The sequence below is a fragment of the Centruroides sculpturatus genome, unplaced genomic scaffold (genome assembly GCF_000671375.1).
Source record: "Centruroides sculpturatus isolate CEXI.00-Female unplaced genomic scaffold, Cexi_2.0 scaffold50, whole genome shotgun sequence".
Classification (NCBI taxonomy): Eukaryota; Metazoa; Arthropoda; class Arachnida; order Scorpiones; family Buthidae; genus Centruroides; species Centruroides sculpturatus.
The window spans coordinates 4324-25012 of NW_019384891.1; the positions used below are offsets into that span (position 1 = coordinate 4324).

Below are 20689 nucleotides of genomic sequence, written 5' to 3' on the forward strand. Positions count from 1 at the left end.
GACCTTGAAGATACATTATGCAAAATTGTTGATAGTATCATCCCACTGATGCTTTTAAATCAGTTAGCCTATTAACAAATTATTATATATGTGTATATTTTTACTAATATATTCTAATGTACAAAGATATATAAAAAATAATATCTCATGTAAATTAATTAGCTTTTCTAAAAGAAAACTAATCCGTTATATCAAGTGGTTTATGAAATTTTAATTTTAAATTAATTATAAATCTTAAGTAATTTTATTGGCGTTATTTGTTATAAAGATAATGCTTTTTATTTTTAATAAATAAATTTAACTTAGGTAATCAGTATTTAAAAAATTAAATGAAGTATTAATGGAACATTTGAAGTTATTTTAACTAATTACGTTTAAATATTTAGGTAATGGCAATACCAAATGCCTCTTTTAGAAACTGTACAGACAGTGTAAATAAAGAAGAATTAAATTCTGAAGATAAGGTATGTTTAAAAAAGTTAAATTAATAACAGAATAAATTTTAAAAATTAAATCACTAGAGAGCTCTTTACTGTGATGAATTAAATAACTCAATAAATTTCTGGAGTTTATGAATCTATTTATTTTTTTTAAACTACAAAATTTAATCAATATTAAAGTAATTCAGCTATTCAGTTTTTCACTCTTCCAACAAGTACATCACAGCTCTTTACATGTCTTCCACTTTTATTGATATTCAGCCTGTCTTCTGAAATATTTTTGTAGATTGCAAATTAAGCATTTCTTTTGATCTTCTTCTTGCTTGTTTACCTTGAAATTTACTTGTTAATTTATTGTAGTATATTGGATTTTTGGTGTCGAATAGTAAGCACTTCATTGATGTATTGTGCATATAAGACAATTTGGTTGTCTTATGCTGGAAGAATGATCTCTCCTAAGTCATAAATTATCATTTCACAGATCTGCCTGATTTGGGGCTCTTGTGGACCCTAGTTTGCAGGAAAAATTTTCCTTCAAATAGGAAGAAGGATGAGTGACAAACAAGATGTGCTCTTCTAGTTCAAGGATATGAATGATATTTTTGAGGATTGAGGACATACTTAATTAGAAAGTCCCTGAACATACACTGTATCATACATACAAGGTACAGAGTATGCCCCATCCAAGATTATTCACTTTTTATATTATTTACAAGATTTTTTTCTTTTCTCCAGTAGTTGAGTATAGGAAATCAAAATACAAACTTAGCATTTTCAATTGATTTATAAGCTAAATTTGGGTTGTTATATAATTTTCACAATTATAAAAAATCAACACCAAATAAGATCAATTACCATTTATTAATAATTTACATAAATTTGTAAATTATATAAATATCTAGAAAAGATCTTTGATTGGGATTTAATTGATTGCATGCTTGCTTGATTTGCAAGAATTGTAGATTTGGATTGTGCTTTAATTTAAAATATTGAGAGAAACTTTCAATATTTTAAATTAATCAGTTCAAATTATTTAAATTGACATACTGTAATTGGCAAATATGATTTTGTCTAATTCCAAATTTTATATTCATTAAAGTTATTTAATATTCTAAATTTATCAATAGTTTATATATAATCTAATAAAAAAATCTAATAATTGTTTTTAGTCAGTACTTTTGATAAGATGAATATATGAGGTAAATTCAAAAAAACTAACTCTTCCAGTTACTTATAATCCTTTGACATTACAATTTATAGTTTGAAAATCTTTGAATTGTTTTGAATAGGATTTTTTTGTGTTTACATTAGTTTTTTTAATGCATTTTTAACACATTAAATAATTAAGCCTTCTTTTGTTTTTATAAGAAAAGAACATTCAGACATTTAATAAAAAAAATTATAGTATAAGTCATTATGTAAGCATCTATTTATTTTAAACATTTTTAGATAACTTTAACCTTTTCAAAATTGCTTTGAAAGTTTAATATAATATACAAAATTTTAATGTGGAAATTTTAAATATAAAATATTCTTAAAAAAATTTTCTCTGCTGGATGGTGATTAAGAGTAAAATTGAAGACTAAGTCTGTTGGAGAACAGTTGCCATTTATTCACTTTCACTGTCTTGGAATGCTGTTTTTGACAATTACCNTCAATTCAAAAATTTTCCCCTTAAAGATGTTACATAGATTTTTTGTATCATAAAAATTTTATTTGGAATTGTTATTAAAATTTTTTCCAGGCATTTAATCTATGGCTTGATATTCCTGCTGATAAATGTTCCACTATTGGTGATGTAATTGAAATGTTACATAATGCTAGTCTGCTGTAAGTTAAAAAAAATATATTTTTTTCTCAACTGTACAAGGTGTTTCTTCTCAAATGTCACTAGTTTTGTGGATTAATTTTGAAAAAAGAAATATGAGAATAGTTCTGTAGACAATGGTAATAGAAAGTGCATATGAAAAAAGTTAGTTATTACATTAAATCAGCACATTTTCACATGTTCTCCTGACCTGAAAAATACGATCTCTGGTTTGGACTTGATTTTGGCCCTAAAGCTAGCATGTTAGGAGTCATGCTGTTATTGGCATCTTCAATTCCTTTATGTGGAGATCTCATGTCTGGCACTTCTGTAGCAAACACACAATACTTGACATGCCCACAAAGAAAAAAGTTCAGAGAGATGATGATAGGTGATTGGGCAGACCAAGAAATGAGCCCCAGCAATCTATACCATGCAGTGGTGGAGATTCAGATTACCATCATGAAGCAGCAGCAGTGGTCTTTCAATCATATGCATATGAAACTTAGAGTATTGACCAACATTCTCCAATGTATTTTATCAAAATAGTTTAAAACTAAGGAGGTTTGAGAAGAACACACTGTATGTATCATTTCTAAAAATCTAATGCTGTGACATTCGCATTTCTAAATAAATTTTTTCTATTATATAAGGTTTATCAAAATTATTTATGTAAATAATAATTATATTTTTATTTAAATATGCCAAATTGGTAATATTTATTTTATTAAAGTTTTTTCATTTTTATATTCTAAACTACAGTAATAATAGTGTAATAGTAAGTAAAATAAGAATCTTTATTAAAGATGTATTTAAATACGACAGAAATTACAAATAAAAACGATTCTAATTTATATGAGTATGAACTAGAAAAAGAAAATTTTAAAAATAATTTTAAAAACACTAAATAGGGACAAAAAGTCTAAATGTATTCAAATATAACATGTGAACTTGCAGATTTTTATGGGCCTCTTAAAAGGATTATTAAATTGATATCAAAAAATTTTAAAAGGAATGAAAAACTTTTTGAATTAGTTTTGTTTGAATTGAAGTTTACATTTTAAATTTAAGTAATTATTGCTAATACTATTAAATATTTTATTTGTAGATTTTATTGCAACCATTCCATTATTTACTTCAAGTTCCCGGGAAAAAAATAAGAACAAAACTTACCAAAGTAAATATTTTATAATGAAATTTTCTAATTAACTGAAATAATTTGTTTCTTAATTTACTGCTTAATTATTTTAAAAATCAAAGATAACACTCCATAAATAACAAAATTTATTGCTTAATGGAGCAGAATTGTTCTCTGTAATATGCTTCTTGTCTAGTCTTGTATTCAATTTTATGAGCTCTATGATGGCTTTTCTTTTCTGCTAGACTTATTACACCATCATGGTGTAATAAGTCTAGTGGAAGTCATGGTGTAATAAGTCCAAGCATGTAATCTATGACTTGATATTCCTGTTGATAAATGTTCCACTATTGGTGATGTAATTGAAATGTTAAATAATGCTAGTCTGCTGTACGTTAAAAAAATCATTATTACACCATCATTTTCTTTTCTGCTAGACTTATACCATCATGGTGTAATAAGTCTAGTGGAAAAGAAAAGCTGTCATAGAGCTCGTAAAACAGAATTGCTCTGTTAAAGCAGTTATTATTATTTTAACTCTCCTAATATAATAAGTTTTATTTAGTTTTTAATAATTACACTGTAAATATTTTAAAATAAAATAGTTATAGATTAAGTNTGTATATTATAATAATAAAAAAACACTTTTTTTATACGAAATTAAAACATTATCTTGCACGAATTTCGACCTACTTCCGGAGCCTCACAATTAGTTCACAGATTTCAGGAAATCCATAAACTTGGATGGGGAAAATGACATCTTTATTTTCATTAACCTCTAACTGAAATTTAGCATTTTATAAAATTATGGATGTAGTTAACAAACCAAAATAGTATTAGCATTATCTGTGATTTTGACACTATTAGTAATCACATATTTTCACATCATAGTTGCACAAATATTACTAAATCTCAAATTTAGCTTTTTAAATATTTGATAACTGTATTTCAATATAATTGGTTTTCTTTGTTATCTTATATACTTTATTCTACTCATTTAAAAATATTATTCTGAGAGGGATCTATAGGCTTCACCTGAATGCAAGAGTTTAGAACCCTTCAGATTAATTCATTTTATTTTATTTTAATTTTGATTGCCTTTCTCAAATTTTATAAATGTACTTTTAAATAACAATTTCCACTTTTATTTAAAATTGTAATAAAAATAGTTTTTGCATTTAAATAAGTTACAACAATATATTTAAAATGTTTACTGTATTATTTTTATTTTTGGTACTTATTATAATTACATGACTGTGTATTTGTGCATATAGAATTGTCATTAGGAATTGAAATGACCATTGGAATAGGTAAAAATCATAAATTCAACCATATGATCTTATTTTATTTCTACATCTGCAAAAATCATAGATATCTATATTTTAGAATAGTGAATCTCAACATTTCTGAGGCTAAGGAACACATTCATGTACTTTCTATTATGCAGAACACTAGCATCAATGTATTAAAAATTGATAATTAGTTCCATGTTTACTATTCTCTCAAAACAATAAAACAATGAACTAATAAACTTTATTGTATTGAATAAAATAGTAAATATGGAATTTTCTATGAATAAAGTAATATGTTTATAGCATTTTGGAATAAATTTGCAATAAAAACTTTAAAATCTTTTTTTTTTGTGGAACACAAAGGCAAGCTTTCAGAACCTATGTTTTGCAAAACATGGGTTACAAAACCACTGGTTTAGAGTAACAAGTGAACATTAATTAAACTTTCTTAAAATTAATTAATTATGTTCAGTCATCATTGAAATAATCAACAATTTTAATTAATTTGATTATTAGAATAATCATAATGTTAACATTTTTTCTATATTTTCATAGTCTGCTGTTTAAAATTTCAAATTAATTACATATTGTTGATCCTTTGCTTCAATTATGTTCTAGTGATGTTGTAGAAACAGAACACTCCCATGTGAATTATCATTATTATTGAAACTTTTTATAAAAATATTATTACTGCTTTTAAATTTCATATTAATTTATATATAAAAAAAAACTAAATGTAAACAATGATTGGAATTTATATCTAAGTATAAACTGTTATTTATTACCATATCAAAATGGCACAGTGGTAAATAACAATGAAATAACAATTAACCATAAAATAAAATAAAACTAATTCAGATAACCAAAATATTTATTCAACAAGAAACATTTTCAGCCTGTCTTGGCCAGCAAAATGTTTCTTGTCAAATATTTTGGTTACCTAAAGAAACAGTTTTATTGCATTTTAATGCCATTGATTATAGTTAAATGTTAGTGTAAGATTTACTTAATTTGAGGATAGCAGTGTATATTAAATTACTGAATTATTTTATAGCTAATTAGAAACCCAGTGTTAGTTAGTTAATTATTATTTATTTATTTATTAAAATAACAAGGTAAGTGTTATATTCATTTAAATTTGCTATCTTTATAATCAATTAAACAATATATATCAAGCTTAGATTTCATTTTAGATTTTTATAATGTAATTACTAAAAATTTTTAATAAAATAAAATTATATGAAATAATAATAATGTTAAAAAATTGAATAAGTTTATTGATGAGATAGATTCCATGAAAATCTAATTTATTTAAAATTTTTTGTATCATAAAAATTTTATTTGGAATTGTTATTAAAATTTTTTCCAGGCATTTAATCTATGGCTTGATATTCCTGCTGATAAATGTTCCACTATTGGTGATGTAATTGAAATGTTACATAATGCTAGTCTGCTGTAAGTTAAAAAAAATATATTTTTTTCTCAACTGTACAAGGTGTTTCTTCTCAAATGTCACTAGTTTTGTGGATTAATTTTGAAAAAAGAAATATGAGAATAGTTCTGTAGACAATGGTAATAGAAAGTGCATATGAAAAAAGTTAGTTATTACATTAAATCAGCACATTTTCACATGTTCTCCTGACCTGAAAAATACGATCTCTGGTTTGGACTTGATTTTGGCCCTAAAGCTAGCATGTTAGGAGTCATGCTGTTATTGGCATCTTCAATTCCTTTATGTGGAGATCTCATGTCTGGCACTTCTGTAGCAAACACACAATACTTGACATGCCCACAAAGAAAAAAGTTCAGAGAGATGATGATAGGTGATTGGGCAGACCAAGAAATGAGCCCCAGCAATCTATACCATGCAGTGGTGGAGATTCAGATTACCATCATGAAGCAGCAGCAGTGGTCTTTCAATCATATGCATATGAAACTTAGAGTATTGACCAACATTCTCCAATGTATTTTATCAAAATAGTTTAAAACTAAGGAGGTTTGAGAAGAACACACTGTATGTATCATTTCTAAAAATCTAATGCTGTGACATTCGCATTTCTAAATAAATTTTTTCTATTATATAAGGTTTATCAAAATTATTTATGTAAATAATAATTATATTTTTATTTAAATATGCCAAATTGGTAATATTTATTTTATTAAAGTTTTTTCATTTTTATATTCTAAACTACAGTAATAATAGTGTAATAGTAAGTAAAATAAGAATCTTTATTAAAGATGTATTTAAATACGACAGAAATTACAAATAAAAACGATTCTAATTTATATGAGTATGAACTAGAAAAAGAAAATTTTAAAAATAATTTTAAAAACACTAAATAGGGACAAAAAGTCTAAATGTATTCAAATATAACATGTGAACTTGCAGATTTTTATGGGCCTCTTAAAAATCTAAATGTTCTATTAATTGAAAATATCTTCGGAAAAACCCTGAGGAATTTGAACTAGATCGGATGTCACCAATTGTACTAACAACTAGCTGGGAAAGTTTACACTTAGGTGTGAAGAATGCACCGTCATCATCAACAAAAGTCAATCACATGTCATTTTTCCCATGCGAATGATATAAAAGCTCGAATCTCTGGAAGCTCGGGGGTGATCTCTCAGAAGTTATACTTGTCGATGTGTGCATCTCATCTCCAGACCTCCATATAACGGACTCGACCTGACAAAAGGAGAAGATACCATAGAAGACCATAAGAACTTCCACATAACACTTAATCACCACATAGAACTCTCTTTGAAGTAATCATTTGAACCTGTGGACTCTCTCTCTCCCTAAGCATATTTTTAGTTTAACTCTTGGAGGAAGGAGTATAGTATGTTAGCCGCATTTATTCTGAGTTGTATCTAGCCGCATTTAACCTATATATTGTTATCGCTTTATGTATCCTAGCTTAGCCATTCAATAAATGTTTGTTATTTTTTTAAACCTGTTTCCTGTCATTTACGGACACCTGCCAGCTTCCTCATCCCTCCCCACTCGATTTGCCCCCTAGCCATCCAACGACCCTGAGATCAGGTTTTACCAGCCTGTGCAGAGTAAGTGGTCATTTGGGGATTAACCAGTGACCCACTGCTAATCTCACAAACATCCATTAATCCAATTTTTGATTAAGGCCAAATGATCTGCCAGATTATATCAGGTTATAATGTGGCTATTATTTAATAATTAAATGTTCAGTAATTTTGCCTTGAAGTAAGCATTAGGCACCATCTCTTGATAAGTCTAATAATTATAAATAAGTTGGGCTGCAATTTGAAAAAATTGTAGACATACAAATTCTCACTGTCATTTGTCTGTCTGACTGTCTGTCTTTTCTTAATCTCAAGAACAGAGTTAGATACGAGAAAACAAAACCAGATATAGAAGCCTTAGCAGCAGGAGGCTCTGATTAAGTATATATGAACTTCTAGTTTGCACCAGAAGTCAGATTACTTCAATTCAAAAATTTTCCCCTTAAAGATGTTACATAGATGACCAGCACAACTCTGTTGTTAACGGAAAAATATGATATACAGGGGAAAGCCACTGACTTATTACAAAGGTTAGATAATTTGAGATGGAGAATATATATTTTAAATTAAATAAATTAAAAATATGATTAAAATTGCAACCCAACATTGTGATGATGTCACAATAAATACTGTATTTACTTGCGTATAAGACGAGGTTTTTATCCATTTTTCACTGCTTCAGAAACCTAGGTTATCCTATAAATGCAAGCAAATAATTCTTTTCATTTTTGTAATAATTTTTGTGAACTATGTATTTGCATATTTTACTGGATTCTCACCTTCTGGTGTTTAAAAACAAAAGTATTTTATCTGGGTCATTTGAATCGTTCTTGTGTATTGTCAAGAGTAAAGATGAATAGCAATAGGAAAAGCAAAGCTTTTGAATTGAATTCCAAAATTACACGGGAGCCTGATATAGGTTTTAATTCATTCCCACATGAAAACAGATGATTATTTGGAAATTCGAAGAAACTCTTAAGTGTAATCGATAAAGAGTGAATTAGACTGTTAAGAATTGGCAAAAAAAGGTTTCCGATTGTCCAGCTTTAAATGAACAAATTATGTTGTCGATTTTACAAGATTTTTTTCTTTTTCCTTGAAGTTTAAAATGCCAGTAATTTTTGCAGGACGAAGTGTGCATTTACGTGCATTCGATATTTTATTTGTTACTAAACGAAATAAAATTAGAATTGTATTAATAAATCTAATTTTTTTTATTTTGATCTTTAAAGTCACATCTCATCCTATATGCGAGATCATCTTATATTCGAGGAAATATTGTAGTTGCTTGTTTATAGACTTCATATATAATTCTTATTGTTTGACATACTTCAGTTTAGTACCAATTTCAGAGGTAAACAAATGGAGACACTAAATTGAAGTTTTACTGTAAATGTATATTTAAATATAATTTGAAAAATTATTTATGCATTTGATTAATGCCAAATGATTGCCAGATTACATCATGTTATAATAATACTACTATTTAATAATTAAATGTCAAGTAATTTGGCCTAGAGTCCAATGTAATCAAGCAATTGTTTGGCAATTAATCTAAAAGTTGGGTTAATGGATGTTTGTATTTGTGTATGCATTTGATGTTTATTATCATAAGAAACATATGTATTTACTGTATATTTTCATATTAAACTATAATGATTATTTTAATCTTAGAATAGATGATATTGAAGATAATTCATTGTTAAGAAGAGGAATACCAGTAGCCCATAATATTTTTGGAATTCCAAGTACTATAAATTCCGCAAATTATGTATATTTTTTAAGTTTACAAAAAGTCTTGGAATTAAATCATCCTGAAGCAACAAAAATTTTTACAGGTAAGCATATAACCATTATTAAAATAGTTATTAGTAAATACATAAATAGTTATTATTTGTTGAGATTAATAACTGAAAATAATAATGTAAAGTAAGATCAAAAAAGTTTTCAATCTGATTAATTTAAAATATCAAAACATAAAATAAATTTAGAAACATATAGAGTATCATTAATTAAGGCTAGGTTGTAGTCTGGTGCATGTGAATAAGTTGTTTTATTTATGGAAGCTTGTAAACAAAAAAGTCAGATATCTACAGGGTGACCAAAAAGTTACTGTACAGTGAAAAGGTTTAAGTAAAATTTTTAATAATAGTGAAGTTTTACATATAATATTGCAGTTTCTCCTACAGCATTTCTAACACAATTCTGGAAATACATCTCAGTTGCTGAAATCCAGGGGAGTGAGATCTAGAGACCTAGTGGGCAAGATACCACAGGAAATTATGTAATAGACAAAGAAGTCTTACAAAAACTATAGTCCAAAAAAAACAGAATATCTGTGAGCAAGCAGTATTGTCATCTACTGCATAGTGGAAATCCAGGATATATAACTTACAAGTCTTGTATATAATATTGTATGTGTAAGTTTAATGTCTTTACAAATTTTTCACTGTACAGAAAGTTTATAGACACTCTGTACAGTGCCACAATTTAGACATATCCATAAAATTGTTTATTATTAGGAGTGCTTAAGAAACTGCAGAAATAATACAGTTTTGAAGATATTGCCTCACATATTGGAATTTCTTGTGGTAATTGTTATTCCATTATGACAAAGAATTTAAAAATGAAAAGGTTAGCAATTTTTTTTATTCCAAAGCTGTTAACTCAAGAAGAGATGAAAACAAGAATGGAACTTTGATGAGATTTGTTTGAAATGAATAATGATGATTTATATTTTTAAAAACAATAATGACTGGAGATTAAACTTGGTGTTACCTGTATGATCCTTTAACAAAATGCCCAATTCTTGGAAAAAGAAAATTCAGATTGACAAGTCTAAAGTTAAAATTATGTGTGAATTGTTTTTTGATCACAGAAGTGTGAGTTTATATCTGAAGGACATAAATATATGGCAGAATTAAGGCTCTTAAGAGATGCTATCAGTAGGAAGAGACATGACTTGTGGAAAGAAAACATCTGGAAATTACTCCATTACGATGATCTAGTGTATCAGGCTAAAATGGTGGAAAAATTTGTTGTCAAGCATTCGGCAACTGTATTGAGACATCCTTCATACTCACTGAACTTTGCTTTTTGTGGTTTTAATTTTTTTTCAATGCTTAAAATTATTTTGAAAGAAAATCACTTTTTATATGCAGAAGAGATCAAGAGTAATGCATTGATTGCCTTAAAGGACATCTCAAAATAGGGCTTGGAACCTGCTTTTTCACAATTAAACAGTTACTGGAAAAAATATGTAAATGACTGAAGACAATATTTTGAGAAATTTGATTTAGAATTACAGTGGTACCTCGGTATACGTCTGCTTTAGAATATGTCCAATTCGGAATATGTCCTGTTTGGACGAAACAAATTTTGCTCAGTATACAACTTTTGTTCGGTATATGACTTAATTCAATTATACACACCATCTATGAACAAGTAGCACTATCAGTGTACTACACCAGACTAGATGTTTGCGGTGCTACGGTTTATAACTTTGTTAAATTTCTTCTGATTTTAATTTGTACGTAAAATTTTATTATTTTTATTAATCATGAATTGCAAAAAGGCAAATGAAAAGCAACAGAAAACTAAAAAATGACTAGAATCAAAATGGAACTGAAAAAAAAGATTGATGNATGCTTAGAAGGGGAATCCCCTCCAAAAAATAACGGGTAGCACTTCATTGGAAGATTCTTCGAGTCGAAGTCTCTTTCGGTAAAAAAAACCACCAGTGGCTAAGTGGTCTTCGTACCTTAAACACGGGGAGTTCGTTCGTGAGTTCGCACCTCGCTCAGACGGGCTGGCCATGTGGAGTTTTCCGGGTTTTCTCCACGTCTGTAAACGCCTAAATAGGAGCCAGTTTCCCTTAAAAACATTTCCCAGAAGGCATCCCCCTAGGCAGATCGCCCAAGTGTTGCATTGCCATAACTTAACAAACAAACAAACTCTTTCCGTAAGAAACAAGAAATTGATCTAAAGTTGATTGTCTTACTCTTTTAATCAAAATTTTTCTCAAATGCGATAGCGCATTGTCGTTTATATTGTGTTGTCGTTTTCTATTGCCACTATGACTTTTTTCTTTCTTGGATGTCATATTGATCAAATATATAAATCACAAAACTGAAAAAAGAAGCATAGCACAAACACTCGGAAAAGCAATGCTGAACTCGCGCATGCCTAACACCAACTAAAATTTGACACAAAATACTGTTACGTTCGTTATCCGAATTTTGTTCATTATCCGAGACAAATTTTTTGCAAAATAAAAGTTCGTTAACCGATTTGGTCGTTAACCAGGACGTTCGTTAACCGGGGTTCCACTGTACATCCTATTCGGTATAAGTCTAAACATCAGGAACGGATTAAGGTCGTATACCAAGGTTCCACTGTATATGTATTTTTTACATTTTCATTTAAAAAAATACAACACTAACAAATAAATAAATCAATCTAGATTTATGAGAAATGATGCAAACATATTATCAGTTGTAGAAATGCAGATAAACTCCCCTTTCTTGGAAATGCTTAATCTAAAAAAGTTTATATCATACATTAGTACACTACATAAACATTATTAATGGATTATAGTTTTTGTTTATAGTACATTAGTGCAGTTATGGAATTTTACATTTTATGTTTATTATGTTTTTAATTTCTGATAGTATTATTAGTTTTATTTAGTATTTAGAACTCCAATACATAGAATTCTTCATTAAAGAACTTTATTCGTCTTTCCTGTTCAAGACAGTATAACCAATTTGACTGTGTTATTATGGAAACAATGTTTGAAACTTTTGATGGGTTCTTGAAGATAGATGTAAATTTGAAAGTACTTGAACTAATTTATGTTGTAAGATATAGAACATTTTATTTCATGACTTAAATTACTCATTTATATATATATATATATATAAAAAGAGAGTTGTTTAAAAAACACATTGGTAGCTGTAAATCAATTTTTTAAAGATAAAGGACATTTTGATAAGATTGGGATGAACAATAATTTGCATAATGATTGATGATATTTTTAAAAATTGAATATAAAACATTTTCTTTTAAGTAATATCTGCATTGTATTAATTGTTGATTGTGGTATAGGAAGCAAGAGTCAATATCATTTTCATATACATTCCAACAATAGAGTTTAAGAGCTTAATCTCTCTAAAAAAAACAGGAAATTCCTAAAGAAAAAATAACAAACACCATCTGGATTCAAAAAGAAAAATCCAGATAATGCATTTGCTAGAACAAAGTCTCTGCACAATCACAAATATGATGCAGTAGAGTCTCTTCAGCAGAATCACAAAAAGCTGAGAAGAAGATTACATTGAAACATGTTTTTATGAAAAGATGAAACAAGTCACACTGTTTTGTAAAAAACAAGCCTGATTTTACTCTTAAAAAATTCGTCGTGTTTAAAAATTTATAGCTGAACACAAATTTTTGAGAATTTTAGATGATCAGTTAAGGCTGGTTTCCATATCACTGGAAAATACTCTAGAAACAGAAAACAGAAATGGGAAAGTGATGCAACTTCTTGTTCAGAAGTTTATTCACCAAAGTCCAGATAGAAACCTAGAGTAGAAAATACTTCAACTTTTCCATTTCTGTTAGCATCTTCCATTGTGTTTTGACCAATAGTAAAGCATAGTAGTAACATATGTCTTTTTATATCAAAGGAAAATGGGAGACTATTTCAAAAGAATGATAATGAATAGGAATTTCAGATTTTAATCTCTCTTCCTAGTAATGATAATTTTGGATTTATAGCAATTAATTATTAAATCATTTTGGATTTTAAATTAATTAAAGTATTGATTTTACATAATAACTCAATTTTATTAGGAGGTGTGACCTACTTAATTTAAAACTATAACATTGCTAATTTTGAGAACCAAAATTTATTGGGCTGCAATTTGAAAAAATTGTATACCTGTAAATTCCCACTGTTGTCTGCCGTTCTTTCCTTAATCTCTAGAACAGAGTTAGATAGATGAAAGATGAGACCAGATATGGAAACCTTAGGGGCAGGAGGCCCCAATTAACTATATATGAACTTCCAATGCAATTCAAAACTTCCCCTGAAACCAGTTAATAGATGACTGGCATAACTTTATTGTTAAAGGGAAAGTGTGATGTACAGGGGCAAGCCACCACTAATTTGAGATGGAGAATACATTATATATTTTAAATTAAATAAATTAAAATTATGATTAAAAATTGCAGCCTGGCATTGTGACAATGTCACAATAAATAATTGCTTGTTCTTTATTAAATAACATTTTTGGTTATCTTATGGCTATTTTCAATTTACCTAGAAATTGCAAGTGAATGATATATAACATACAGTGGTGATCGGTTAACGAACATAATCCATTCCAAGACTTTGTTCGCTATCCGAATTGTTGATTAACTGATTATCGATTTAACATAGGTTTTAATGTGAATTTAATTAATTCGTTCTGGAGACCCCCAAAAATAAAAAAATATATACTTTCTTGCTATGTTTATTTATATGTAATAATAAAAATATATACAGTAGAGCATCAATTATCCGACTCAATTGGGGACTCAGGTTGGTCGGATAACTGAAAAAAATGAAAAAAATACATTATTAGTATAGTATATTAGTATATCCCATGTAATTAGTATATTAGTACTGTATATCGCTATTAATTAGTTAAATGTAATTAATATATTAGTATATCATTAACCTACTTCGCGTTAAATTTTCATTGATGTTAAGCCTAACAAAATTTCTTTTTAAAATACAGTAATAATCGTCGCTATTGTATCGTTAAAAATTATTTTTTAAATTATTTTTTTGCTCACAAAACAAACAACCACTTATAATTAGAAAATTAAGTCTCGTTTAAATACTGGCCTCCCTTTCATGGTCGAGTCAGTGTTGCCAGCTAAAATACGCAAAAAATTTTACAAAAATAATATTAAAGTAGCCAAGACAGCCAAATATTGTAGTGCCACATCACTAGCGGACATTTGAAATTTGCTGACTAGAATGGTCAGTTAACCGATGTGACAGTTAATCGGGGGTCGGATAATTGATGCTCTACTGTATATAAGCAGTCTTGCATTTTTATTAGTCATGTTTTTTCCATTTGAAAGGGTTAAAGAATCTGTCTAATGTCGATTGCTTTTCTCTCTTCTTCAGGATTTTTCGTAAGTAATTAATAGCATTGCAATTGTAGAAATCCCCAAGCCTCAACCTGGTTTGGATGCCATTCTAAGACCGTTGTTCTGACATCCTCCCACTTCTTCAAAGGATCTTTAATATCAGATATCGGCATTAATCCTCTTTTTCAGAAGAAAACATATCTCGCCGAGTTTCTTGGTGTTCTTCATTCAAGAGTTCTTGGCGTTCTTCTGTCGTCAGATCCGTTTCAGGTTCCATTATGAACTCTTCGATGTTCTTTATTTCTCAGATGTGATTTTTGTTACTCCTTTAGCTGCTTGAGTCTTCTTGATTATACAGTATTTTTCTTAAATAAGATTGAACTGCGGCCTACTGTAGACCTGTTCACACCATACTGCCCAGCAACATTAGGCATCTTCTGCCCACTCTCTACCTTTGCTATTATACTCTCACCTTTCGAAAAGAAAAACAGACGCAAAACTTAACGAGTGCCTACCCGACAGTCTCGCGAATACATAAAAGAATTGTTTTGTCAGAAAAATAAAAGGCTGGAATTACAAGGGAGAGTTTCAAAGTTCGGAGGAATACTATCCGATCGGTATATACCGGCTTGAGCGTCGATGTCGACGTCTCCCACACTCCGAAAAGTTTCGAATTGTTGCCCGAAGACAAGGGAAGATCAATCGGTATTCATTATTTTACATCGCTTCTTCTTGTGTTTGTTCTATGGGGTGTTCGTTATCCGATCATGTGTTCGTTGTCAGAACATAAAAATCTTTCGCAAAAGTGTTTGTTATCCAATCTGTTTGTTAACCAATCACCCACTGTATTTTAAAATTGATTTTTTAATACCAAAATACACTAAAAATGGAAAATAAAATTAGGACTGAGTTTAAAATTGAAATAGAAATAACTTTTAAATAATTTAATTAATTTTATGAAGTAATAGCATAAAGTAATGTGAATACAAAAATTATTAATTTTCATGCCTAATAATTATTGTTCAATTGATAAGTATATCATTGATTTATATCAAGAATTAGTTGTTATAAAGAATAAACAAGTAATTCAGTGAATATCTTGGAGAAGACTACAACATAGAGATTGGAGAATTCATAGCCCACTATAATGTTTGTTTATTTTGTGATTTAGTATTCAAAAATTTCTTATGTCAGTTTTTTTGCTTTACAACCAATATAAGTTGTAATCATATCATTTTCTATTTATATTTTATCATTTAAAACAACATAGATCTAAAGATATTTAAATTCACTTTTTATGCAGAAAATAGAAGATACAATCATCCTTGTTTATTATAGTGTCTATTTTTTTTTTATTAAAGTCTGTTTTCATTTGAGTATGGTAATTAAAAATTAAAATATTTGCACAAATTTTGATGAATGAGTGAAAACAATCATATTAAAATTTAATCATGTAACTGTATCACTTAAAATTGCTTGAAGTTGGTCTCACTTCATTTCAGAACAACTAATTCATGTTGGAATATATGTTTTACTTATCTTTTTATAGTAAAGCATAGTTTTTTTTAATATCTTTTCTAAATTTTATAAAGAATACATAGTGATGTTTGAGGACAAATGGAAAAGTCAGTTTGGAAAATTGAAGTGATTGCTGAATAATTGCTTATCTGTCCCGTTTGATTTAGTACAATATACTGACAAGGAGCATGGGAAATACCAAATATTAGTGATGAGTAAATCATCCACATTACTCTGTATTGGCCACACTTCTCAGTATTCAGTAAATACTGAATGTATGGAGCCGCTTTTATTATAAGTAATACAAATGATCAGTTTAGAAAGCCATATTGAAATGAATGTAACATGACTAGAATTTTCATTATTATTATTATTTTGTACATAATAAGATTTAAACCTTTCAAATCAGAAATATTTTTTAATTATAAAAATTAAGTATAATTAATTTTTATTTATTAATTGCAATTAAAATTTATAATTAAATAGAAATTTATATATTTCCAAAAGAACATTTATTAGAATTACATCGAGGACAGGGTATGGAAATTTATTGGCGAGATAATTTTGAGTGTCCTACAGAAGAAGAATATAAACGAATAGTTATTAAAAGTAAGTATGATATATTAAAATATTTGAGAATTCTAATTATGTTTTAAACAACCAAACAAAATTCAGATATGTAATTTTAACTGGAAACATTTAAAACCTCATGTGTGGTACCATATGTTATGATATTTTATTATTAAAAAGTTTTTATATTTTTAATTATTATAAAATGACAAAAAGCTTCATTTTGAGAGTAGGGATGGGCTTTATAAAAAATTGTAAATGCTAATAATGAGGAAAATTAAGTCCAACCCTACTTGAGATACAACACACAACCCCCTTTATCTTCCCACCATGTCAACCTTTAATTACCAAAATTTAATAGCATCAATCTCCGTAATACACAAACCTCCTTTCAAACTTTCAGAAATTTTTGTCAAAAAGCACAGGAGTTATTATGCTTCAAAGAGGGTGAACAAAATTGTGTCCCCCCACACAAACATATGTACAGAAACCCTCCCTGAATTTTCTTTGCATTTCTTGATGTTTCAAGGTCCCAAGTCCAAAGGTGTAAAAGTTTTGGGGGGTCAATACTGAAACAAAAAGCAATGGAAATCACTGAGGTAATTGGAGTAGAAACCAACTTTAGTGCCAGTGATGGTCAGAGAGATACATTGCATGTATTCTATAAAGCAGTATTGTATTTTGTGGTTTTTTTCAACTTTGTTTTAGTCGTCATATTAGATAACTCAACACATTTCCACTTCCCCTTGGGGTGTTGACTTATGCAGACTCAACCTGTATATATATAAATGTTTTAATAATTGAAAATATATTCTATTTTAGAAACAGGAGGACTATTTGGTTTAGCAGTAAGACTGATGCAGCTGTTCAGTGAAAATAAAAGGTATGTTCAATTATTTATTTATTTGTCTAAATAAAATTTAAAATCAAGAAATCTGATAAAGCAGTGCACAGCCAAATTAAACACCATACTACAGTGGGTGATCTGTTAACGAATGTGATCCATTCAAAGACCATGTGCACTATCTGAATTGTTCGTTAACTGATTATCAATTTATGGGATTTTTATGGGAATTTGATTAATTCGTTCTGGAGATCCTAAAAAATAAATAAAAAATTATACACTTCCTTACTACATTTATTTATAAATAATAATAATAATACATACATACCTACACAGTTTTACATTTTCATCAGTCAAGTTGTTTTTCCATTTGTGGGACATTAAAGAATCTGTTCAATGTCAATTGCTTTTCTCTTTTCTTCAGGATTTTTCAGAAGAAATTAATAGCATTGTCATTGTAGAGATACCCAAGCCTATTAACCTCAACTTGGTTTGGATGCCATTCTAAAATCATTGTTCTGACATCCTCCCACGTCTTCAAAAGATCTTTAATAGCAGATGTCAATATTGGTCCTCTTTTGTCTTACTCTTTTTTGGAAGAAAACACATCTCACTGAGTTTCTTGGTATTCTTCATTCAAGAATTCTTGGAGTTCTGTCATCAGATCAGTTTCATGTTCCATTATGAGCTCTTCAATGTCATCTTCATTCATCTCCAATTCAAGATATCTAGCAGTTGTCACAATTTCATTCAAAATTTCAGGGACATCATCTCCATCTCCTTGAATGCAGGAAGAACACAGCTTTCCCAAAGCAGAATTTAACTAAGGTTGAGTGACTTATGACCATGCCTTTTGAATGAGCCAGATAGCTTTAAGAATATCAAATTTTTCTTTCCAAAATTTATTTTTTAATGTCATCACTGAGAAGAACTGGCATGCTTCAAAACATTGATGAAACAGTTCATTTGACCAGATCAAAATTCTATACTAAACAGTGGATAGAACACACTCAGATATCTTGAGTTGATAGAAATTTAGAAGGAGACTTTAAGAAAAAAGGCTGACAACTATAAGGAATATAACACAGTCTTGATCTGTGGAAAATATATATACATTCAATATAAATCTTGCAATTTCCACAGGATTATATATATATTGTGTATATAATTGCAAGATTTATTATGGAGGGCTGATCAAAAAGGTCTAGGATAACTTTTATTCAAAAATCAAAAAGCTTATACTAACAACATTTCTAGGAATGTTTTTTCTTTAAGTATCTTCTTATAAAATATGCAAGTGTTTTAATGTTCCTGCTACTTTCAGAAGTAATGCTGGAAACTTGCAACTGTGAGGATATTGAGTTTTGATTTCACATTATTATGGATGAATGGAGTGTCATCAGGTGAATATAGAGGATATTATTATTGCTGAACATTTTTTTTCCTAAGCAAAAATTTTTGAATGAAGACAATGGTGTGTGAATGAATCTTATCATGATAAAGAAACCACCAATTATTTTTAAGCAACTTGAGAAGAATTCTTTTAACTATCTTTGAGTCAAATTCAATCAAAACTTCTTTTTATAAATTACTGCCTGTTTGATCACTATGTATAAATTCCTGATGAACTGCCTGTAATAGAAAAAATATTAGCATTATTGACCATTTATATGAAAAAAGTATAACTATGTATTATTTGAAATGCAGAATACATATCTTTGAAGAGTACTATAAGAAATAAAATGTTACTAATTGTGCCTGTGTGAATAATTAGTACATATATAAAACAAAATATTGAATGCAAAAATAAGTTATTTGGGAAATTATTGCAACCATAAACTGGGACAAAATCTTTCCAAGTGGGTTAGTTGCAAGTTTTGCAGTTCTCCAGTTCTCCATGATTTCTATGTGAGTTCACTTTTAATTATTTGGATTAGATTGACAGAATAAAGCAATGCAACATCTGGGTGATATGTCAGAGGGGGTGCCTCCCTGGAGGACTTTCTAGAGTAACTGGCCCCTATTTAGATGTTAGACATGTGAAGAAAATGTGAAAAAGTACATGCTGCTAGTCCATTGATCAAGCATGAACCTGTAAACTCAGTGTTCAGTGTTTTTTATCCATTTGCTTTATTTTTTGTTTAGTGTCAATAACTAACAATTGCTTCTCAGTCATTGTTGTTATAACAGAATTAATATTTAATTTTAAAACATTCATTAATTTTTGTTGCTTGATTAAAAAAAAGTGAAACATTTTACATTCAATAACACACATTCTTCCAAAATGAATCATTTTCAATGTAGAATACTGCAGTACTGCAAAATCATTTTGAAAACTTTATGAATTTTTATATTTAATTTTAACAAGTTAAATGTTTTTGTTATGGCTATGAATTAATTAATAAAAAGGTTGTCATTAAAAGTAAATTGTAAAGTTTCTAAGAGTATCATATATTACTGAGAAAAGACACAAAGTAATTGAAGTTGACAGTGCTCTAGTGGAGAGCAAGAATGTTATCATTTTTTGAAAATGAATTAATAAAAAGTAATGATTATGGTAGAGACCCTAAATTATATGCTTTGTAAAAATATGTAAATGGTGAATATCTGAACAGTAGTTTTTTAGATCCAAGTACATTACAGACATGACTGTATTTATATATGATTACAGTATTATTTTATGCTTTCAAGCAGCTGTCTTGGACACATCATAAATATAACATACTTGTTAAATTACTTTGGTAACAATGATGGTATATTAATTATCCTTTTTAAACACCTTTTTTCCTGAAGATGACTATTAATCTGAAAATGTTTGAATTTTTGTTTTTTGTGTTTCTTAAACTCATTTCAATAAAACATTTTAGAATTTATTTATGGTAATAAATTTGTTTAATT

The 20689-nt window shown here is 28.4% G+C and overlaps 1 protein-coding gene and 1 long non-coding RNA gene across 3 annotated transcripts in view; one reads left to right on the plus strand and one right to left on the minus strand.

Moving 5' to 3' along the window:
- The first annotated feature begins 377 nt into the window (after window positions 1-377).
- Window positions 378-20689, plus strand: part of LOC111631219 (geranylgeranyl pyrophosphate synthase-like) — a 46618-nt gene continuing 26306 nt past the window's right edge. Inside the window, exons 1-6 of the mRNA XM_023375421.1 lie at window positions 378-464; window positions 3356-3424; window positions 6047-6132; window positions 9391-9554; window positions 16885-16986; window positions 17770-17830. Of these exons, the coding sequence (XP_023231189.1) occupies window positions 390-464; window positions 3356-3424; window positions 6047-6132; window positions 9391-9554; window positions 16885-16986; window positions 17770-17830 (557 nt within the window). The 5' untranslated portion in view covers window positions 378-389. The remainder of the gene's footprint in view (window positions 465-3355; window positions 3425-6046; window positions 6133-9390; window positions 9555-16884; window positions 16987-17769; window positions 17831-20689) is intronic.
- LOC111631220 overlaps window positions 17838-20689 on the minus strand; it is a 36707-nt gene continuing 33855 nt past the window's right edge. For both annotated transcript variants that reach the window (XR_002757661.1, XR_002757662.1), the window contains 2 exons: window positions 18120-19423; window positions 17838-18045 (listed from right to left, as the gene is read on the minus strand). This is a non-coding gene — a long non-coding RNA (uncharacterized LOC111631220). The remainder of the gene's footprint in view (window positions 18046-18119; window positions 19424-20689) is intronic.